The 24449-nt window shown below is 37.6% G+C and overlaps 2 protein-coding genes and 1 long non-coding RNA gene across 4 annotated transcripts in view; 1 reads left to right on the plus strand and 2 right to left on the minus strand.

The window, feature by feature from the left end:
* Positions 1-620: 620 nt before the first annotated feature.
* rbbp4 (retinoblastoma binding protein 4) lies at positions 621-10051 on the plus strand. Its single transcript, XM_082185280.1, has 12 exons — positions 621-776; positions 1438-1585; positions 2833-2978; positions 3088-3261; positions 5352-5467; positions 8010-8170; positions 8312-8438; positions 8543-8620; positions 8712-8788; positions 8898-8955; positions 9081-9191; positions 9416-10051. Exons 1-12 carry the CDS (start codon positions 761-763, stop codon positions 9476-9478), a joined length of 1275 nt encoding a protein of 424 aa, XP_082041406.1. The 5' UTR covers positions 621-760; the 3' UTR covers positions 9479-10051.
* A 1142-nt stretch (positions 10052-11193) lies between these two features.
* sync (syncoilin, intermediate filament protein) lies at positions 11194-15859 on the minus strand. Of its 2 annotated transcripts, none has more exons than XM_082185624.1 (5): positions 15706-15859; positions 13865-14633; positions 12512-12931; positions 12318-12442; positions 11194-11914 (listed from the first exon to the last, which is right to left on the minus strand). In XM_082185624.1, exons 2-5 carry the CDS (start codon positions 14618-14620, stop codon positions 11857-11859), a joined length of 1359 nt encoding a protein of 452 aa, XP_082041750.1. In that variant the 5' UTR covers positions 14621-14633; positions 15706-15859; the 3' UTR covers positions 11194-11856. The 2 variants fall into 2 exon arrangements, with proteins under 2 accessions (XP_082041750.1, XP_082041749.1); XM_082185623.1 differs by having other exon boundaries at positions 12512-12964.
* A 3039-nt stretch (positions 15860-18898) lies between these two features.
* Positions 18899-24449, minus strand: part of LOC309511679 — a 28116-nt gene continuing 22565 nt past the window's right edge. Inside the window, exon 3 of the long non-coding RNA XR_014210751.1 lies at positions 18899-18939. This is a non-coding gene — a long non-coding RNA (uncharacterized lncRNA). The remainder of the gene's footprint in view (positions 18940-24449) is intronic.

Below are 24449 nucleotides of genomic sequence, written 5' to 3' on the forward strand. Positions count from 1 at the left end.
TACTTTATAGACTTCACATGCATTAGAAAACTAAAATCAACTCACAGAAGATGACATTTTTATTTCCTTAAAATGAATTGCTTCAGAGTAAATGTTTCAGAGTAATCCTCAATAACTGGGTAAATAAAAATAAAAAAATAATCCAAAACAATCCAAATAAATTATTTAATCTGCATAAATAAACAAGCTAGTTTTAAGGCAAATAAGATTTTGAATTTTTTGGGGTGAATAACCATATTTCCCCTTAATGGTTTAATTACTGTAATTTGATGGGTTGTTTCACTTAAGTTTTTTGTATTATTGTATCATTATTCTCGATTATTATTCTCATTCGAGTATCAATACTGTTAAATAATATGCAACAAATTTATTATGTAAATTATATGTAAATTAATGTAAATTATAGCAAACACTATTGTATTTTTTGTATTAGCAATTTTGCTCATTTGTTATTACCATTAAAGTCTCAATACTGTTACATTATACAAATACTGTAAAAAAAATTCAATCATATTCATTTTGTCGCGTGGTATCAACAGAGGGCAGTATAATGGTTGTAGTGTGCGATCAGCCTCCTCTGCAGAAGAAGCCGCTCTTCTTCTCTCCGCTCATTGGTGGCGCGTGCTCTGCTGTGTCTGTCCGAGTTGGCGCGAACGTGCACGCCGGCGCGAGACAAAGAGCATCCTGCACTCCTGAGGAAACTACACCGGTATCTTGTTATCGGTTCAGTTTACGAGTGATAGCTGTCTGTCGAGTCGTTATGGCTGATAAAGAAGGTTAGTATGATTTCGTGCATCCGGTGGACTCTCTTTCAGCGGCGACCGGTTAAATGAAGCCGGTAGTGGCAGCTGAGGTGTTTGTTGGTGTGTTTTCTGGGCAGGCCGAATCCCGCCATAACGACACAGTCTTTGCTACATCAATACAGTTTTCACTCTAGAGCTTGTTATGAGCACACACGAACTGTTATTCGGCATAAATCCATTCTTTTGTGATGGGAACAACAACAACAATTTGGAAAGTAACTAAAGAGCTTAATAGTTTAGGTGAAATAGCGCCGAATTAGCTTCGGCTAGTTTGTTTAGTTTTTAAGTTGAAGTATGTAAATCCATGTTATGCGTCGCTTTTTTATCTTGAAGCTTTCAGTATTGTACAGTCGAGTTTTTCTCTCTCTTCTAACGTTAACTGATTCTAAATGCAAAATATTGGGCTATGCTATTAATTTAAGTGGTTTTCCATAGAGGTTGTTTATCAAATTTGACAATATTAATTGCATCTTCATCTTAGAATGGTGATGCTAATAGATTATACGCAAAGTAACTTGTCCCACAGCAGTTGGGGTAGAAAATATAAACGATTTTATGACCTTACATATTCACGCACGCCGCATTGAAGGCGTTTTGACAGATCTCGTCTTTTCCCGCCCCTTTTTTGTTACAGCTGCATTTGATGACGCGGTGGAGGAGAGGGTGATAAATGAAGAATATAAAATATGGAAGAAAAACACTCCGTTTCTTTACGATCTGGTTATGACTCACGCTCTGGAGTGGCCCAGTCTTACTGCTCAATGGTTGCCAGATGTCACCAGGTAAGTTAACACATTCACAACTACTGTCATCAGCTTTAAAAAAGAGCTGAAACTAGGCACTGTTTTGATAAGCGATTAATCTGTCGATTATTTCTTGATTAATCAGATGGAGAAAAAAATAGTAATTTAAATTAAAATTTATTAATTGATTATCCACAATTTTTTTTACATTCTGCTCAATGTTGTCCTGCAAACAGTGTGAAATGAATACAAATAAAGTGAATGTATTTATGTGCAATTAAACACGGACATACTGATTCCTACCATTTTAAAGTAAAAATCACTCATTTAAAATTATAATAAATAATAGCTAAAGTTATTAGTTAACAGTTATTACAAAACTAAATTTACTGGCATGAGGTTGGAGGAAAACATTCACTCATCTGAACATTACATTTATTATTCCATTACAATAGCCCTTTACGCTTACAGCTCTCAGAAAATACAATTACTTGTGTGACATGTAGATGTTTAAACTTATATTTATTTTCTAACAATAATTAATGCGCATTTACTGAAGTTTAACGTAGACACTCTTTGTCAGGGCAAGCCTTTATGCAAAATAGAAATACTCACATGGTTTTCTAACATTTACAGATAAGGATACAACAGTAAAAACAAAATTATGCACTGTGGAAAATGTTTCAAGGGTATTAAACTGCACAAGCATCTGTCAAAGCAAGCCGCATTAAAGTCGCCATGAAATTAAAATTTATCCTATTTGCCTCTTGATGACGTCAGTTTGACTGCTTTGGTAGAACTTCCCCACTTGGAAAATATGTCACAATACTCAAGTTGGTCGCAACTTCCGGTTCACACCAATTTGACACTTTGCTTTTGTTTGAAGTGCTTAATGACACGGTCTCATGTTTAGGATAACTTGGGTCAAGCACTTCCTGCAGCAGCTTACTCTGCATCCTCTTTGGTTTTCCACATGCGTTTTGTCCATAGTAATGTATTCATGGCTGGGCAATTACATGACTGGCAGATGTTTTCTGTGTGCTTATTAATCAATAAAACTCGTCGATGATCTTCATTATCGATTTTGATTAGTTGTCGGAGCCCTACTTTGAAGTATTCTCAATTGGTTGATTAGTTGGGGCTCCAAATGATCTTTTTAATGTTTAGGTGTCTTTTTTTCTTTTGCTTTCAGAATAGCAGATAATGAATATTGAGTGGCTAGAGATTATGTTTACATTTTTATAAAAGACAGTGTAAATAACATTCATACTTGTCATGTTTCTCAGACCTGAAGGGAAGGATTTTAGTGTGCACCGTCTGGTTCTCGGCACACATACCTCTGATGAGCAGAATCACCTGGTCATTGCCAGCGTCCAGCTGCCCAATGATGATGCCCAGTTTGATGCCTCACATTATGACAGTGAAAAAGGAGGTGAGTGGCTTATCATATATGAAGATGTATAGATCATAAACTGTGAATGCATAATCTCCACCTATGTACTTATGACAAGTTATCTAATTTTTGTTCTGTTTGTTTGTAGAATTTGGTGGTTTTGGCTCGGTGAGTGGCAAGATAGAGATTGAAATCAAGATTAATCATGAGGGAGAGGTAAACAGGGCTCGCTACATGCCACAGAACCCCTGCATCATTGCCACCAAGACTCCCACTAGTGATGTGCTGGTCTTTGACTACACCAAACACCCCTCCAAACCTGGTATGAGCTAGAAACATTTTGTTCATATTTTAACTTAGAAAAACAGTGCACAGTCTGACACAAATGCCAAAGACGTCCATCTGAATGTATTGAGAGGCAATGCTTTAAAGGGTAACTCTCGCCAAAATTGAACCTAGGCTCTTTTTGTTAATGATCTACCCGAGTCAAACTTTTGTGTAAAAGCATAATTAGAATGGAAACGCCACTTTTAAGATTGACCGTATTTTCGTTTTTAGGTCAAAATGCCTTTGAATGGGAGTGCATGGGGCACTTATATGATAGCATCAAAATCGCTATTTTTAAAACACTAAGAAGGCTCTCCACACAACATAAAACTGTGCTCGAAGTATCACCAGGGGCTCTACACATGAACTTGAGCATTGACAAAAAATGTTGTGTACACAAAGTTTACTAAAAAGAAGGGTTTTGAACAACTCACAGTAGCTGTTGTTCTTCCCGGCCGCTGGCATTTTGTCAGTCAAAAATAGTCGATCTGTATCACTTAGTGATGCTCCGATTGATCGGCCGCCGATCATGATCGGCCGATATTGGCAAAAAATAGCTTGATCGGCAACCCCCAAAAGCGCCGATCAAAAAAGCCGATCACGTGACGTAAATAACTCGCGCAACTTTTCCGCATGCGCGGCAACACAACAGCAGAGCAGAGCTTGCTTAACAGTGGCAAAATGAGTTCTCCTATGACGGCAATTCAATGGCAATTATAAACGAGCGCACAACTGATGCTGGCGCGCGCGGTAAATGACATTCGCGAGAGGATAACAGATCTACGCGCGAGGAAACGGGAACTCGCGAGCTCATTCAAACCCTGCGCGGGCGCATGACATCTCTGCCCTCGCGCGCGCGCATGATCATTCCCCACACTCTCGCGCTTGATCTCCTCTCGCCTGCTGATTTTGCTCGATCGAACACTTTTATTTTTGGCAGTCGAGGGGCGGGACTTACTGTTTTAATAACCTCAAATGTCATTGTCATTATTTTATTTTTTGGATCTGATGTAGTTAGTTCCTCAACTACATCCATTGTAGTCTGCCTGACCCCTCTTTGTTTTGAAAAATTATACTGTGCCTTATTTGGAAAAGGTGGCCTACAGTAGCCTTATGTTATCTTGTTTTCTAACTACAATTAAATAAATATTGGTGGTTCTTCAAGATTTTCTTGACTCTATCATATTTCCATTCTGTGATCGGCAGTGACCGGCAATCGGCAGTGATCGGCAATCGGCAGATCATGATTTTGGTGATCGGTAATCGGTGATCGGCCCCAAAAATGCTGATCGGAGCATCACTAGTATCACTGAATCATTTCATTATTATATGAGGATCCTTTTCAAATACAAGGTCAATATTGATTTTCACTAACGACAAAACAACAAATTATCCGTGAATTTATATGGAACTAAGCTTTAGAAGCTTTCCATCTTTACTCTCCTCCCGGTTACATTGCATTCGGAGATCGATTATTTTTGACTGACAAAATACCGGCGACCGGAAACACTAACTGATAAAGTGAGCCGTACAAAACCTTTCTTTTATAGTAAACTTTGTGTACACAAACATTGTAGTCGATGCTCAAGTTCATGTGTAGAGCCCCTTGTGATACTTTGAGCACAGTTTTATGTTGTGTGGAGCCTTCTTAGAGTTTTAAAAATGTTGATGCTATCATATAAGTGCCCCATGCTCCCATTCAAAATGAAAATAAGGTCAATCTTAAAAGTGGCGTTTCCATTCTAATTATGCCTTTACACGAAAGTTTGATTCGGGTAGATTAACAAAAAGAGCCTAGGTTAAATTTTGGCGAGAGTTACCCTTTAAAGGGATTGGTTTGAAGACGCCATGCAAACTGTTTAACAGCTAAAGTATAGCAAAGCACTAAAAATACCAAAACTAAGATAAGAATAAATTCTTAATTTCATGACTTAAATTTTTTTTTAAATGTTTAGGGAAAACATGATATTGGGAGAATTAACTCTTACTCCTAATCTCTAAGCTTCTTGTCGAGTGAGTTGTGTGAGGGCATCAGATGTCAATATTGAATTATTTATTTATTTATTTATCCTTGTGCCCCTGAAGACCCCTCTGGAGAGTGCACTCCTGACCTGCGTCTGAGGGGCCATCAGAAAGAAGGTTATGGTCTGTCCTGGAATCCCAACTTGAGTGGCTGTCTGCTAAGTGCATCTGATGACCACGTAAGACATTTGTACTCTCACTAGGGGTGGGAATCTCTAGGCACCTCACTATTCGATACTATTCGAGGGCTGCGATGATAAAGCGATTATCGATGCATCTTTTTTTCTACACAGATTTTCTTTTTTCTCACTGTGTGACTACTTGGTACTTTTAAAGCAAAGTATTTGTAATGATCCATAATGAATTTACTTTCAATATACTTTTATATTAAATACTTTCAAGTAGGGGTGCAACGGATCAAAAAACTCACGGTTCGGATCGTTTCTTGGATCGGATCATTTTTCGGATCATCAATTTTTTTTTTTAATTATTAAATTAAAATATATAAAATCAACTTAAAGTGCACAAGGCATAATATCCTCTGTTTAATATAATTAATGAAAAACAACTTAAAGTGCAACATAAAAAGATCTCCTTCCTTTAAACATGGACCAATGCTTGATGTGTTTCCACTGTCATATAGGGCTGTCAAAATTGCTCAAAAATGACGTTCGAATATTCCCTCTAAAAAAACATATATTCGAACATCTGGTTGCGCATTTTGTAAATGACGCGCATTACGTCAATAACAGGACAAATTAATACAAAGAGACATAACTACTTGTATAGGTAGTTTATTTAAGTTTAAACATATTTGACAACATATTACCTACACAAAAACAAGTAAATCAACTAATGGCCAAGACCGCAGACCTCTTTCTCTCTCTCGCCCTCACCCTGCGTTCACACCAAACGCGAATAGAGCATCTGGCGCAAGTGATTTCAATGTTAAGTCAATGTAAAGACGCGTTTACGCGCGTCTGGAGGTCTTGCGGCGCGAATGAGGCGTCACGCTCTCTGCGGTTCATAACGGTTTAAATGAACAACAAATATAAGCAAATGTTTTGTGCAAGCAATTTAAGGTCACGACTCTTGTCCCAAATATAGCAGGCTTCATTCAGTGATTGAAACAAATATTATTAACATTAATTGAAGTTTTACAGTATATAGAATCGACATTGAATGCTCCGAGCGCGCTGTGCTGTGGTAAACATGGAACTTTTCCTTGACATGAAACGGTAAATAGTCAAACCAGTGGAAGCCTGCAGACAATGCATAAAAATGCTGTATCTAACCTACCTTATTCATGCAATATCTATTCAGTCAGTACAGTAGCCTACACTTTAGTAATGCTTCTGTTTAATGTTAAATAGAATGACCTGTCCCTGATCCCTCAGGCAGCGCACCCACTCGCAAAGCAGACAGCCGCGGCTCTGGTACCGTGGGCGTGTTTTTCCACATTCGAATATAAATTTTCACCTTAGATATTCTGTTTTTTAAAACTATTTGAATATATATATATATATATATATATATATATATATATATATATATATATATATATATATATTCTAATTTAGAATATTCGTTGACAGCCCTACTGTCATATGGCTTTCTTGTGCCACAGTGCCTACACACCGTCACGTTTTTATCCACTAACCTCTTTCCTTCATCATTATATTTGACAGGGAAGCCAAAATGCTCCCATACAGGGGATTTAAATGACACGGGGCGTTCAAACTCGCCATGACCACACTGTGTGTGGACTGAACATGCGCACAACTTTCTTTTTTTTCATAAATCAATCCGCGGATCACGTGTGTGCCGAACCGAAGATATTGATCCGAACGGATCAATGATGATCCGTTGCACCACTACTTTCAAGTGATTTGGAAATAAATGTTGCGATATAATTTGTATTTTCCGAGTTGGGTGGAAGCTTTTAAGGTTGTCATGGTTTTCATGTCAGCACTGTTTGATCTGACGTGTGGTTTATAACAGAATTATGCTGTGAATTCAAACGCTTCAGCGCAGCTCAAACGAATAGTCCAATTTCGTTTCACTTTCGTTTCATTTGCCGTTTGATGTTTCTCGTATGTAACAGAAGTTGCAGCTCTTATCAATTGGACAACGTGGTGGTCGCACCAGTGTGACCTATTGTCGCCCATTTGGTCGCAGTCTGGAGCCCTACTTGCATAAAGTGTCAACTTCATAGAAGCCACATTACGCTAGATTTTAATGCAGAGGGTGCCGGTCGGATTTCTCGCTCAACCATCATGCGTCTCTGTTATGTGCACAGCTGCACGCCACAGACTGTCCAGGCGCCTTTTGAATTCCGTCAATATTACGTTATCAATTAACATTTAGAAAATTGATGTTTGACATTTGTGATTCGATTCAGAATCGTCCACGTCCGCATCATGATGCATCTAAGAATCGATTTTTTTTTATCGATTTTTATTTTTATTTTTTTATCCCTAACTCTCACTATCATTGACTTAATTATATGGTGACTTAAGCTGTATATTTGCAAACAGTTGGGGGTTCAGGTATTACTCAATGTACCCTAAATTTAGCCGATGCTAAATTAAATTGAAAAAAATCAATCTCTAAATAAATGCTTTAGGTCATTAGGAATGACTGACAAGAAAGGTTGGTAACCTGATGTAGAGGATCTTGCTTTTTGTGCATGCTCCTATGAGTTCTTCTGTTTCTCTACAGACCATCTGTCTGTGGGACATCAGCACAGTGCCAAAGGAGGGGAAAATAGTGGACGCCAAGACCATTTTCACTGGTCACACTGCTGTAGTGGAGGACGTGTCCTGGCACCTGCTGCACGAGTCTCTCTTTGGGTCTGTTGCAGATGACCAGAAGCTTATGATGTAAGTACTTTTTGTCTTCCTGTTTGTTACTGTAATCTTAATGTCTTTTAGCACAAAATGTAATTTTAAAAGGATATTTAACTGTTTAGTCTGTGGTTATTTAATGCAAGTAGTATTTTAACCTATTTCCTCTTCCTTTAGCTGGGACACACGGTCCAATAACACGTCGAAACCCAGTCATGCGGTAGATGCCCACACTGCAGAGGTCAACTGTTTGTCCTTCAACCCATACAGCGAATTCATTCTGGCCACCGGTTCTGCTGACAAAGTGAGAGCTACATTCAGCATTTGGTTCTGTTGCACTTTTGAATACTCTTTAAATGCGCATCTCTATTTAGACTTCCAAGTTTTGATTTTATTTCTCTCTCACAGACTGTTGCATTGTGGGATCTGCGAAACCTCAAGCTGAAACTTCACTCATTTGAGTCGCACAAAGATGAAATCTTCCAGGTATCATCTTCCTTTTTGTCATCATTGCAGATAGAATTGTTAAAGATGAAAACTGAGTGTGATAACATGAAGTCTTGAAATGTGTCCACAGGTTCAGTGGTCACCTCATAATGAGACCATCCTGGCCTCCAGTGGAACAGACAGGAGACTCAATGTTTGGGATCTCAGGTAGGTTATCTCACTTTCCGTTCACGACTACCACTAAAATGTGAACTAGTTTATCATACGGGTCTTTTCACTCTGCTAATAAGAATTCCTTGGGGGGTTTTTTGTACAGTAAAATCGGAGAGGAACAGTCGCCAGAAGACGCAGAGGATGGACCTCCGGAGCTGCTGGTGAGTAGTAATGCGGTTAAGTTTTTATTTTAAATGTGTATATATATTTTGATTAGTTATCATTGTACTGCTCTTTGAGGTCATGTTATTCACATATTATTGATAACTTTTTTTTTTTTATTCAGTTTATCCATGGAGGCCATACAGCCAAGATCTCTGACTTCTCCTGGAATCCAAATGAACCGTGGGTGATTTGCTCAGTGTCTGAGGACAACATCATGCAAGTCTGGCAGATGGTGAGGCCTTTAAGCCCATTTCTTTCAACTTTGAGTTTAGCATTATTAGCAATAAGTAAACAGTTCAGTCATGATGTAGCCTGTTTTTTGTTTCTCTCTGACAAAGTATATGCCGCCTCTTAATTGTGGATATTATGGAAAGAGTTGCTTGTGCGATTGTTAGCATAACCTTTCTAGTTGTGTTTGTAGTTGTTATTTATGTGTATTTCCTTTGATTTATTTAGGCAGAGAACATCTACAATGACGAGGACCCAGAGGGGGCAGCAGACACTGAGGTTCAGGGATAAAACAGCTCTTTACACCACCCCACTCTCAGCATAAGACAAAACTCTTCTAAAAACTGTCTATACACGTGAAGAACTCTCCCCCAAGTAATGGAAAAGGAAGAATTGACACTTTCCCCACCAGGCATTTTCTACTATGTTAATAGAGTATTTTTCTAAGAAAAATGTCAGTTGATCATTGGTCAATATCAGAATGTGAGACATGACCCATCTCACCCACCAGTGTCTTGTGGATTTCCTTGAAGTTTAAGTATACTTAAAGTATTACTTAATATCCGAAAAGTGTATACAGGTGTGTAGTAAATTGTGGCCAGAGTGCAGTGGTACAATGTTGATGCTCTTTAGATTATTTTTTAACTTGTCCAACAAATTCTTTTTCCATTTAAGCATCCGTTCAATTACATGGCTAGGTGTATTGATAACTTAAGCTCTTGTGTACTCTTTTTACTTTGAGCTCATGTATCGGTCAAGTAGTGTTTAATGTCTTTAATATTGTGACTTTTCAGTGTCTTTCTCCTGTATGTCCATACCTTTGTACAGAACATTATGAATAAACTGTTTTTGTTGATACAATTTTTTTTAAATGTTGGTGTAGAGCTTTTGCAAGATTTACTTAAAATCTGAATGTCCTTTGGATAAATTTCATGAAGTCCCAAAATTCGAAAAATTCCACTTGCTCTAAAAATTGGACTGACCCACGTGATTTTGCCTGCCTGCCATTGGCGTGAGTTTAGGCGGGTTGCCTATTTGTGGGCTTCTCTGCTTTGTTTTCGCGCTTCACTGCAGCCGCTCATGCACAGGTACAGACGGGAATGGCGCGTTTTTTGAGGTAAGACCCTTTTACCTCAGTCTATTATAGTCAACAAACTGAGTATTAGTAGACTGTCAGCTTAATATCTGCGAACTCTTTATTGTGATGTTCCTCCAACAGACATTCTACTGACTAAGTAACTTTGCAATCAACTTATTTTAACCCTAACCTACCAGTTTACTAATACTCTATTAGCAGTAACACTCTAATGAGAGTTAGTTGAAATGTAGGTGATACGTTACTTATAGTCAGCAGAATGTCTTACAGGGACCATCAAAATAAAGTGAAACCCAGAAATGTAGTATTAAGTCATTGTATTAAACGGCCAGTGACCTTTAGATCAAATCAGGTAATATTTCCCAGTATTTTGTTTTTTGGCTCGTACAGGGATGTAATTAAATAAAATACCCCGCAATTGTCCTTGTAGGAAGAGTAGGCCTAACGTTAGGCCTACTGTCAATATTTTACTAATTTAAAAGTCGGTGTATAAAAACAACAGTAAAGCATTGGCCACATTTATATGCATTTAAGTGTGTAAAGTGCAATTTAGTTGCTTGACATTTTAATGAGATTACTTGTCACATCAAATGAAGTGAGTCTGCCATCAACAATAGTTAACTGAAATAAAATGTTAAAGTTAATCAAGCTTGAAATAAGTAGGAAATCAGCAGAGACTTCAGCACACACCCTTCCTCCCTCATGTCTTGAACTTGCTGCTGTTCCCTCTCATAAGTGACAGCAAGATTAATTTGAGATGGATATTACTACCAGGTATATACAATAATCTATATTGCCTGATCATTTGTAATTGGATCACTTGAGACATGAAGTGAAAACACCCAAAAATACTTTTCTTGCAGTAATTTGTTTCATAAAAGCCAACAAAATGACTGAACAAAAACCAGTGTTCTCAACAAAATACCTTTATCTAGATTTTTAATAGTCAAAATTTCTTGAACTAGATTCTTATTCAATCTTATTTAAAACAAAACAAAAAAAACATGCCCCCTGTCACTATGACAGTTTGTATCCTTTTACTCTATCCGTGATAGGTACAAGTCATATAAACACAATGTCTAATTCGTACATGTTTATCTCAGATCTTATTAACAAGACACCTTAAATCAACAAAGCACTTAATTCATCTTCTCATAGTCCCTTATCTAAACGTTCTCACCATCATGCTGTTGGTATGTTTATAGAGCTTTCTTACGGTGCCCAAATAAGTCCTTGTTTTGTCCACTTCACTTACTTATAAGAGAAAGCACTCAATTCACAGGCACCACTGGATATAAGAGCCTTATTCCCTCTTATAAACAATAAAAAACACTGTTTTAAGTACATTCATGCCAGATAAAGATCTGGATATCTGACGTGCTTGGTCCTGGTGTTCAGAGAACTTAAAAAAAAATGGTTCGCAGAGAACATTGACTTAAGTCTTCAGTGAATTGTGGTTATTGTTTTGGCGATAGTTTATGAGAATACAGGCTATTTGGATTAAACTATGAAACCAATACATCAGAAGCATTTAACATAACTAATGAGATCATTAATAGCAAACATGAGTTCATTAGGTTTTTTCCACCACCACACTGTTCTCTTGCTTGCGAGGACCCTCTACACGCTCTCTGTAAAACAATTAAGGATATATAAAATATAGATATAAAAATATATATAGATATGCCATCTAACACCATGTCCAAACCAGGTGCAATGCAACCAGTTTCCAGATATAAGTAAAAGTCATTTGTCTGTTCACATTGAAAGTGGAAATGCAATATGATTACAGCCAGCCAGATTTTTAATATATGTAGTCGAGTATGCTTTTGGATAAATAATATATCTTTGTGGGCCGGGCTATCCAGCAAAGTGCAACAGAGCGAGAAACCTAATCTGGTTAGGACAAATCACATTAACATGGGAGAGATAGTTTTTGTCACTTGATTTGAGCATGGTGTAATATTAATTTCCCCTTAAATTACTTTGTAGTGTGCAATGAGAAACTGTCCTTTAAAAAGTGCTTGTACTTGCCTGTAGAAGAACAGCTCTTTGGCCATGCTTTCCTTCAGCATCTCCAATTCTTCACTCTTCTTTATCTGGATCTTGAGCTGAGTTTTCAGTTCTCTGATGTTCTCCTCTAAGATGTCAACCGTCTCCTGAATGAAGAACATTAAATCGTCAGTACTATGCAATCTAAAAATGTAAAATCAATGAAAATTACACACCCGATATTGTTCCACATTTTCCCTCCTCTGTATCTCCATTAGTCGGATCCTCTCCTCCAGACAAGTTCTCTGGAGTCTCAGCATCTGCTCTTCTTCTCTCAGTGGTCCTAACTGGGCTCTCATCTCCAGGCACTGCTCTTTAGCCTTACCGAGAGCATCCATGGTGACCTCCCGTCTCTTTAACAGGGACTCTAACCGGGGTTCGTAAAACTCCTCCAGAGCTTTTATCCCACCCTGCAGGTACTGCTGTAGGTCACAAGAGGCCCGTCGTCCTTGAGTCACATAAGAGCGGGTCTTCCTCTTGCTGGATTCTTGAGTGAGGTCCTGCTGCTTCTGCATTTCCTGCAGGTGGCTTTGGTGATCTGAATGAATCTTGGTGATCTCCTCAGTCATCTTAACAGCAAGGGACTTCAGCTCCTCCTGATTTTGTGAATGCAGGATGGAATACCTTAACTTGAATGTATTGAATAGATTTTTTAAAATAAATAATATTACAAAATAATATTTATCAAGGCCATAACTATGTCTTTAACATTGGGGGGGACCAAAGTTTTATTTAATGTTTTATTTTTTGCGTGAAGTTGGGGGGTGGGGGGATTTAAGGGAATTAAGAAAAAGAAATAAGAACGGTAAAAGTTCAGAGTCTATTACAGTTATGAAGTATTCCATTTTATTTTAAAATACGCACACATTCAATTTTATTCATGTCTACTCTAATGTAAAAAAAACCCGTAAAAACTCGTCACATTCAGTTATGAATTACATGAATCATGCAAATAATAACATATTTTCAATTCAAAGCTGTGACATTTCATAAAAAGGTTGAGTAGTTTGCTTCACTGGATATTACTGTCGGTCACTGAACATTTCTATCGTAAAACTGTTGTCAAATAATGTTTAGCGACTTACATCTTACCATGCACTCTTTCACAGTGTCGTGTTGGAATCTGCACTCTTTTTCTGTGAACAGTATGGCCCTGCTTCTTTGATTTGACTGGCCATTTCGATAATTTTTTGAGACTGACGAGCGCAGTTAGACTGGTAAGGAAAACCAGGGAGGAGGGGGAGGCTCAATGTCCTCATTGGGGGGAGAACCTCAATGTTTATGATGGTTATGGCCCTGATATATAAATATGGCCTGACTGGGAAGGCCCCAAATAAAACCCTCACCTTACTTTATAATGAACACCTGGCTACAGTGCCTAGTGTCCTTTTGCTACAAAGTTGTGAACTACATTTGTAAGTCCTCTTTGTAGTTGATGTAAAAATCATCATTAAGTTGAATAAAATAATCTACATCTTTTCTGGAGCAGTTTGAATGCATTCGCACCAGTCTGGTTTATTGAACACTACCTGAGCTTGGTTGAGCTGCTCCACCTCTTTCTGTTGTAATTCAAGCTCTACTTGTCTCTGTGTGCAGTCTCGAGCCACTATGAACAGGCGTTTCTTAGTCATTTGCGTCTCCTCCTGCAGGCTCTGTCTCTCCAGTCTGACTTTGGACAGGAGGCCTTGTTCCTCCCCCAGAGCTTCCCTTACAGTCTGCAGCTCTTGGGCCATGGGCTCCTCTAGCTCCAGAAGCTCCTGAACCAACTCATCCCTTCTGCGCTCCAACTGGCCCACCTCCTCAATACAGCTCTCAAATGCAGCTCTGAGCTTTTGTAATTCCATGGTGGCAGACGACTCAGGCCTTGCCTCGACAGGGACAGCCTCGACAGCATCATTTTCGACCTCCAACACAGTTTGCTCTTTCTCTGGAATGCACGTCTCTTCCAACTTGATTGTTTTTGTGAATCCATTCTTGTCCATTTTGCTCTCTGTTTCTGAAAATATCTCCAGTGATGCAGATGTGGTTGGATGTGCTGCATCAAAAACATCTAGCTGTGCCAACATCTGTTGCATAAGTCCATTAAACTCGGCTTGCAAAGCTTTTCTGCATTTTTGTGAATAAGGCATGGACTCTTCAGGAAGAGTTAGAGCAGCCTGGATCTCTTCCAAGCAATCTTCAAAGTAGTCTTCATCTTCCTCTTCAATAAATAAGGGATCAAATGTTCTTTCTGTCTCTGATAGAGGTCCATAAGCTTCCTCAAAGTTCATTTCTTGATCCTCCATTTTATATGTTGACCTATGTAAATGTATGGGGTGAACATTCTTGTGGTTAGTCATTAAGTTCATTTATGATTTTAAGTGTATGTACAATGTACTTTGTGAACTGTGATTCCTGAGGGATGCTAAGGATGGTGAGAGGAAATCTGAAGCTAATGCGTCATTGAGGGACAGCTGCATAAACTTGTCGAACAGCTGACTGATCATGAACACACTTATAGAGAACGTTCATATGAAAAGCTTAACATCTGCGAGCGGACCTTTGATCAGTTGTAAAGAACATGTACACATCGGCACATAAATGCCTTTGCATTTGGCGGACATGTAATAAGCAGGAAGTTAATAAAATGTAAACATTCGCATCTTTATCAAAATGATGTCAATCAACAAAAAGAGGAATCCATTTTTTTGGATTCACTCCGCACTGTATAAAATTACTTTTCATAGTTGTAAAGTGTTTTTCAAGTAAATACTATTTTAGTCTTTCTACTTCAAAATGTCATGTTTAATTTAATATGCTACTACTTTGTAATTAATGGTGAAATTTACTAGTAATTTCTTGGAGTTTCTACACCAATTTCTTTTCAGTGTATGATTTTAGTATCTAGAAATGCCCATTACCATCTTCTAGCTAGACAGGGCTGGTATTTCTTATGCCAGTCTCAGTGGGACACAGAGCAGCTGCTGCAGAAACTGGCAGCAGGAACAGACAGAGCACATTCCACCAGTGCCAATGATCTCAAAAACTCCCCATCTCGAACAACTGCTCATTCCTTTAACATGTTTACGTGAACATGTTATATGACATATTAACATTTTACATGTTGTTTTCAGGAGACTAATAACTGTAATCAATGCAAAGTGGATAGCATTCGTCTTCAATTAATACTTTTCCTCCAGCTTTCCAGACTTTTGAAACTATCGCCAATAATAACAATGTGTGAAAGAAAAACCACGAAGGCACTGTGCAGTGAGTAGGTAGTGATATGGCAAGTCTAAAGATAGCTAGAGCTATGATACTGTGCCAATGTAAACATAAAAAAAAACTTTAAATTATAAAAATGTATACAACTATAAATTCATCAACTCACCTCAACTTGACTCAGATAACAAGGTTCCAGGACAATAACAATGAAGTGAACCCCAACTGAAGAGCTGGTAGCCAACTGAACATGAAAAAAGGACAGTGGTAATCTGGCCTCTCTCTGAACGAGTTTAAACATATGCCACAGGTCTCCCAGGCAACATTTAATCTGTTTACATTTATTAATAAACAGAAGGGGGACGAAACATGAGCACATACAGCACCAACTCCAGCTAATCAAGAATCATGAGGTCCTCTGGGGGGGGTGACCTGCTTACTGGAACCAATAGGACAGCAAAGAGACAATTGTATGCAAATAAATAGAATCAGTATCCAATGGGTGGCTAGTGTAGGGTCCGCACATGGACATGACACAGCAAAAGAATTCAAAAGGAGTGGGCGCACTAGAGTGACATGCCGCAGTCACCAATATGAACCACGGGGAGGTGCTTGTCAAAAGTTGTCATCACATTTGTAGTTTCCTAACGGCACTGACCTACATTTAGGAATGACCTGAAAGCTGGGTTCTCATCAAGCATAGACAGGATTGAAATCAAGTGGGAACTGAAAGCTCCAAGTGAGTCGTTTTAGACAGTGAGATATAAGAAGTGAGTGTTTGTTTAGAAGAGCCAACGGCCCCAAATTCCCTCCTTACCTGCTCATTTTCCCAGCTGCTTTAAATAGATGCCACAGATTTAAATGGGCATTTCACAGGTCAGTAAAGTTTGTACAGGTTAGATATTTTGAGGGAGCTATTTTAACTAATTGATAAATTGATAACTAGGCTTAAAAAAAATATTTAAACCCAGATAACGACATACTGGAAGAATTTTTAAATACATGATAAATCAGTGTGCTATTTCTAAACCCTTCTTTAGCAAGAATTGTTTATTGGAAAAATTAATCTACTGGAGGTTTTAAAAACAATATATTCACCAATTTTCAACCCAGCTATTGTCACAATGTTATACACTATAAAAAATATATGATAAATACGTTATGACAGCATATAGTTTTACATTGCTTTAACTTGTCAAAATAAGTTAAGCATTTTTCAACTTTTTTTTTTGAGATTCAACTCATTTTTAACCCTCTGGTCCTCTTCATTTAGGGGTCACACTTGGCTCCGTCGCGGTAAAAAGTGACCGAAGCCTTGAAATGTAACTTCTTTGTTTTCCAGGAAAACCAATGTACTATATTTTTGTTCAGTAATATTTTTGTATTATTATTTAGACTTTTGAAGGAATTTTATGACTATGCAATATTTATAAAATGTTTATGAGCAATTTTTTCCATTAGAATTAATAAATAAATAAATATATATATATATATATATATATATATATATTTCAATAGATGCAATATTTCACATTCAAATAGAGTGGAGGCCTTTAAAATCCATTTTTGAATTGAGAAAAGTGCCACCTGGAGGCGTTAAAAAAATAAAAACTTGTGTAATGTCCTGTAACCACCTGTAAAGCTCCCTTTATAAATATATAGAGAGGCTTTTTGATTCCTATTGTTTTTTTAGACATAATTTTTTTTAGGTTTTGCATTTAGATATATATTTAGACATTTCTAAAAGACTACTTTTTGTCAAGGTTTAGATATTTTTCAGGTATCAGTATCAGGTTTTGCATTTAATTAAAAAATCTAACAAAATAAGGGATTGATTGATTCTGTGATTGGCCTGGAGTGTGTGTGTGTGTGTGTGTGTGTGTGTGTGTGTGTGTGTGTGTGTGTGTGTGTGTGTGTGTGTGTGTGTGTGTGTGGGTGTGTGTGTGTGTGTGTGTGTGCACGCGTGGGTGTTTAATTGGAACTCTTGATATTTTAGAGTGTCACCCCTTCATTGCTGTGCACTTTTTTTCTGCACAGTGGCTGATTTGTAGTTTGTACCACAAAAAGTTTCTCTTGAGTTTTTCGGGTTTTTTTTTTCTCTCCGTATTTCCCATTCATTTCCTATGTCGGTCATTTTTGACCGTGAAGGAGCCAAGTGTGACACTGTTTTTTTACGAACCTTTAACATATCCAAATCATGTCCATGATTTTTTTATATGTTCACATAGCTAATGCGACAGAAGTCACCAAATGTCATCCAATTCTGATGAGGCAAAACAAAATTTGAATGTCAAAACGTAAAAGTTTTCGGTCATTTTTGACCGAAGAGGCTTAAGTCAGTTTAATATAATTTAAGTTGAAATGACTTAAACATCCAAGTTGATTATATTTAAACATTTAAGGAAGCAACTTTTTTTTAGTGTAAATGTTGTGTAAACGTGTACTCTTTCTTACGTGTTACCTGCACCCATATCCCCATTTATTTGTCAACAAAGCATAATTTTGCATCATCTGGTGAACTTTTGAAAGCTAAGCTTTTGTTTAAACACCAGATCGAACTTCCACATTTTTGTGTTCCCGCCCGTGGATAGTTATCAAAAGTAATAAAAAAAAAACTAAATCAAAAGTGCATAATGGCTGTTGAAGTTTTGGGCAAAAGCAAACACCACAACAACCCATCTTCTAGTCACATAGCTTTTCAAGTGATTCACGTAGTGATAAAAAAAACAAACAAAAAAACGTGTTTTTATTGCATATACAGCCAAGTTTTGCCAGTTGTCATGCACTGGTGGTTGTAGTAATCGCATGACGCAGGAGAATTCAAACAAACAATTCTTTATTAATCCACAAAGATACACACAGAAGATTGCAGGAGAAAACTAATACACAACCACATGAAATAAAGATGATACCGGACAATGAACTGAAGAAACTAATGGCTTAAAGTCCCGTCAATCATTTTATCCCTTAAAACTCACCTTTGATCACCAAAATGACTTTAAAAGTTTTTTCCTTGAACATTTTTTGGTCAATGTACCTCTACACCCTGGCTTCATTTAGTATACACAGTTCTATGAATATGCAAATTAGCCCTGCCTCCACTCAGTCACACCAGCTCAGAGATCCACTCGTTGACGATCACGTTGATGTGATTGGTTGTTTGTGACGTCAGAAACACCAGCGATTTCAAACCACGTTTTTGAAACTGTCTTAGCAATGGTGTTGACTTGTGCATTTGTACATAGTTTGTCTCAAAGCATATTAAAACCACCACATAGACATATAAACGACATTAAAAGCTTGATTTTTACCACAGGATGACTTTAAAGACACAGGGAGACAGAATTCCCCATTTAACTGGCTCTCCATCGGTGGAAATGACCATGCAAAGTTCTCAAGTCTTCTGAAACACAACAAAACAAACAAATAAAGGAAAATGCATAGGATTGTCATTTTAACCCTCAGACACTAAATTTGTGAAAGTTTGTGTGATTATAAAAACTTAGTTTAGTTTAGGACTGATTATATGGGATTAAAAAAGATAACCCAGGCTTAAGAGTAGTGTGAATGACATTTTCTATAGTGACTCAGTAAATGGGATGCAATAATTGTGGGGTCAACAACATGTCTCTGGCTTTTCTGTAATTGAAATCCTACATTTGCTCAGCTGTGTTTCTTTTAGAACCACATGGAGGCGCTATATAACCTCCTTACCTAGCAATGGTGCCAGATACATAGTGTATTTGGTTTCTCTTTATGAATTCAATCTTTATTGAATTGGCCATCTTATAGGGACCTAAAAGAAACATTCAAGGTCTATTTTTTTCGAACTATTTTGATGCACATCTGCCCATGGCTTTCTCTCTTGCAGAAAGACAGGTTAATAATAATAAGCCCCCGCTCTAAGGAATGCAGAGGTACTTGAGCCGTGTAATAAAGCAGTGCTGAGTGATGCCTGAGCTGACTGAACTTGGTAATGACCATAGGAAACAGTGTCCAACAGTTTTGTTCACTCTGATTATATCAGCTTGTTAAGATTATTGGTAACAATAAAATGCCCTCTAACAATACAGCCTCATTTGGAATGAGTTTGGAACAAATCAGACTTGTTTTGTTGTTGTAGTGAGCTCTGCCTCTATATTTGATCATATTTATCCATTCATAATAGCTTTTTGATAAGCTGCCCAGTTTTCTACAGTGCATTACTGTAAGCCTAAAATAGTGAATCAACCTTTGCAAACACTACTAATAATTCCAAATAGTGTAATATAATAATCCCAAGCTTTTCCCCATGTGGCCTTCAATTACAGGTTTGCTCAGTAAATAAATGGATACATTAAACACCATAACCATTGACACTGTAGATACTAGAATAGACATTGAATGGATTCTGCCATTCTTATAGTTAAACACTTACACAGATAGTAATGAGAAAGACTTAACCCATTATTTCCCTAAACTATATGTATGTTTTAGATGTACTGTATAGACGACTGTGACTCCTAACCTGTTTTCCATCAATAATTTCCTTCCCTCTATTTCTGTATAACAGGAAAGGATGGTTGTAAGCCTCTGGTCTAGGGGTGCGGAAAGTTAAATATTTTGGTATGCCGCTCCACGTCCAGTGTTTGACTAAAAGGTCACTACTGCTCTACAGGGCTTTGCTGCGTCAATATGTGTAACGAAGTACAAACAGTGAGGTTCAATAGGCCAAACAGATTATAAATATCATTGTAATCTTAAAACTTAAAGCTGTGGTCTAAGACCTTTGGACTCCAGTGCACATGCACCTATACTTCAGATCAGATGTTGCAGTGTTGTTTCAGACCTCCTGAAAAAAACAACAACAACAAAAAAAAAAAACACTTGGAAGATCTCAGTTTCACTGATGGTGCAGCAGAGGGACCATTAAAAACAGATTCAACTTTAAAGGCCTTTCTTCATGATGATCTTCATCTTCATCATCATTATTATGATCTTGATCTGTCATGTTTATTTGTATAGCACAAAATATTCACACAAATATTTGCTAGTGCAGGGCTTGGGACTACTGGTGTTCAAAAAGTCAGTGTTTTCATTACATCATCTTCATCGAGCAACTACCATTGCGACAAAATGTTAACAGTTAGCTTCACCGTAGGCCTCATTAGTCCAGTCCAATAAAAGGCACAATGCACATTTAAAAAAACAACAACTTGTCCATTAACTTAAATGATTATCCATAACTTTGTCAGTTATTTGACCTTTTTGAGAAAGTCTGCCTGTGGTGCCAGACGAGCATTGTGATTTTTTGTTTATTGGCTGTCTTTTTTTCGTCTATCTTTTATCTCAAAGAAAATCTTTGCTTATCTCAAACATTTTAAGATGGTCTGACTCTGTGTGGTAAAGCATGCTTTTCACAAACACACGTCTCACTCTGCAGCTCAATGTTGAGGCATAAGTATCACATGAAAAGGAAAGATGGCTGATAAACAACCTTCCCTGTCTGAAAATAACAGCCTGAACTGCCATGACAACATTCTCAAACATCAGATAACTCTCCCATGATATTGTTTGTGTGGGTTACAAATGAAGCAAATCAACCTGCCAGTATGACATGTTTCTTTTAAGCTTCACTTATCATTTTTGTATTTTTAAAAAACCCACATATTTCTTAACAACATATACCTGCAAGGGCACTGGGTTGTATGATGTTGATTTCTGAAGACAAACTATACATTAACTGCGTACATAACATTTAAGATGGAATACTTTGGGTTCCAGTAATAATGGGACATGGATCAAACTAAAAAGCTCAGTTTGGTTGGTAAGTTTTACCATAAATGGACATAGAGTTCTTGGACTTCAAAGAATGTTGGAGATGAGCAGATCAATGCGATCTGGAGAGAATTATGTTCTCCATCTCTCCTCAATTTATTTCAGAGGACGTGGATGAGGTCAACACTCCAGACGGTCAGCTAGCATAATCAAAAACTATCTGCTGGGATTTTAGTGCGGCCATATACACTGCAGTAATAAAATGACTCATGACAGCTGATACTTGATGGTTATTGTGTAAGAGGGAATTCTAGAGGATGGGTCAGTCGGATCAACCCCCTGACACCTGAATCAGAAAGAGGAGTATAAAATGAGATTTAAGATTTAAACTAAAATGAAAAGAGAGATTAGAGTTGATGGGATTTTTCAAAATAGCTGACACTTAACATTACACATTTTATATGAAAGATGTAATGTTGATAATGTTTTGTTTTTTACTTTAAATTACTTGAACAGGACTATATAACACATTTACACTGTTTCAAGAATGTGTAAATGCTTCTTATCAGTGTGTAGAGAATGTGAGAAGCATAAGTTTAAAGAATTTGAAATATCGTAGCAGTCCATTAACTAGCAAATACACATAAATAGCATGGTCAAACAAACCATACCTCTGACAGGAATCAAATAATCGACTGAACCAATAAAGCCTAGCTGGTTATACCCCTATTGGTTGACAGTTTTCCCCAATGGCTTCTGATAACCCTGATAAGCTATAAAGGGTCTTGACAGCCTTCACAGCCTAAATGGAGAGTGTGTTAAATGCAATTTTGGTTTATAAAATGGGTCTTCCATGCACCAAAACAATAGAGTCAGGGCTATAACAGACATCTCCTAATACATGCACAGTTTTCAGTTCAATGCGTGGCTACAAATACAGCTGATGTTAAAATAACAAAATAAATAAAAACGTATTGCTCCTTCAAAGGGTCAAACATTAATGTGAGACTGTTTGCCTCGTTCTCTGACAAGTATATACACACTGAAGGATGTCCTCTTGCTAACAAGAGGTTTAGACTACAAAAGTGGCCTTTCATTTTGTGTTGTAACCTGCTGTTAAGGTAATAGCATAAACACAGGATTAGTAGATGCAGCAGTAGATTGCAAACTACTGCAAAGCAAACTGTCCTTTCAGACTCCTGACCTCAGGATGGACATGACGTGTAACACCCAAAGATTGGGAAACTACTGCAGTTTTGTTCTCAAAACCAAATCTGTCTGTTGTTGTTGTGTAAAATGGTTTTAAAAATGCGTTACGGACCAATAATGTAATTAATAATAGCTAGTCCATAGAAAAGTCTATACTATACTCCGTATAGTCCGTTTAAAAAAAAATAATTACAACGTTTTTAAAAAACGTTTCTCAGATTATAACGAATCTATAAGATAAATTGTGTCATTGTATTTTTTTTTTTTTTTTAAGAGGAGTTAATATGCAGAATCACCAAATCATGGGACTTTGGGAGTATTTCAGTCAACCAGCATTTAAATATGGATCCAGTAAAGCATAAATGAATAACAGAATGGAAAGAGTGACACACAAAAGCATCCATGTGTTTACTGGGATGCTCAACCACATAATGCCCAGCGGAGCGCTGTAAAGCCAAAGCCTGGGAATATTCTGTCCACTTTCTCCCCAGGTTTTACTCATCTGTATACTGACAACTCCAAGCTGAGTTTTTGTAGACCTCCAGTGTGGAAAAGAACCTATTGTATGTTCAAGATTCTTTAGTTCAGCCCGTAATTAAATCCTCCAACATCTCTGTACACTTTTCCAGGCTCTTATTTTTAGGCCTGGGAAGGAAAACTGACATAAAAACAATGATTTCTATCTTTTCATGTTCTCTTTTTGTTGTGCAAATGGAGCAAAGTCCAGGAATTTCAGGACATTTGGCCTCTCAGCGTGTCTCCTAAGTAGAGTAGGAAAAAAGAAGGAGACCAAACATCATGCCTGGACCTGTGCCAGTTTCTGAACAGAGCAAACAGAACGAAAGGGTAATGAATTAGCTTGTCTGTCTGACCCCTCTGAAAAACCATAAACTCAAAGAGCCACAAGTGAGAAATAAAAAGACAGACAAACAATACATATATTTATTGACAATAATCTCTGTAATAGTATCACATCTAAAGGCATCTGTGCAGTTTTCTGTCTTGGTAAACTGTGATTTCAGACGTATCTCTCTGATTGTCTGTCTTTGGCAGATGTTATGAATGGGTGGGGTTATGGAGCTCTTTTGTGTCCTGCCTTAAAGCAGTGGTTTCTTGTCAGAGCCACATTTCTGTGAGTCATTGGTTTGGCTCTGTAGGCATATACTGCCTCAGACTCAGAGCATCCAGCCAGATGTGCTCCTCCAACCTGGAAGTGGTCAGATGGCTCAAAATCTTGCTTACACATGCTTGTGAACATGGAATTTGTTCCCTATATTGTTTGCAGATCATTATGCTATTACAGATAGGTTACAGATTGGTTATATTAAAGGGGTGGTATAATGCCCCTTTTTACAATATGTAAAATAAGTCTCTGTTGTCCCCAGAGTGTGTATGTGAAGTTTCAAAATACCCCACAGATAATTTTTTACAGCATGTTAAACTTGTCACTTTTTGAGGGTTAGTAAAAACGCGTTGTCACACACGCATGTGTGTCCCTTTAAATGCAAATGAGCTGCTGCTCCCGGCACAGAGGGCGGAGCTTCAAGAGCTGTACCTCACACAGACAAGCTCTAAAATTTCAGAAACTGTTATGCCTTTTATGTTTTAACTGGAGTCGGACAATGATGGAGAAACTCACATGAAGAAGTGACAACATGTAGAATGCAAAAGGACGTTTCTGAATGGTTAGTTATTGAATTTATGTTGCTGATGTGGAGTTAATTATATTCAAGTCATTGATTAGCATATTCTGTCATGATAATCTATAAATCGCTCGTGTGGAAACTGTTGTAAGATGCCTACAGAGTGACATGCTATTGCATTTGTGTTACGTACTGTATTGCATGTGAAAACTCGGATGCGACAGCTTGAGCAGACTCACAAATGTGTTGTACTACAATAACTCTTCCTCTTCTCAACATGGACTGCCTGTTCCCTGGGGCGGGG

The sequence above is a fragment of the Leuciscus leuciscus genome, assembly GCF_965113295.1.
Source record: "Leuciscus leuciscus genome assembly, chromosome: 12".
In the NCBI taxonomy this organism is placed as follows: Eukaryota; Metazoa; Chordata; class Actinopteri; order Cypriniformes; family Leuciscidae; genus Leuciscus; species Leuciscus leuciscus.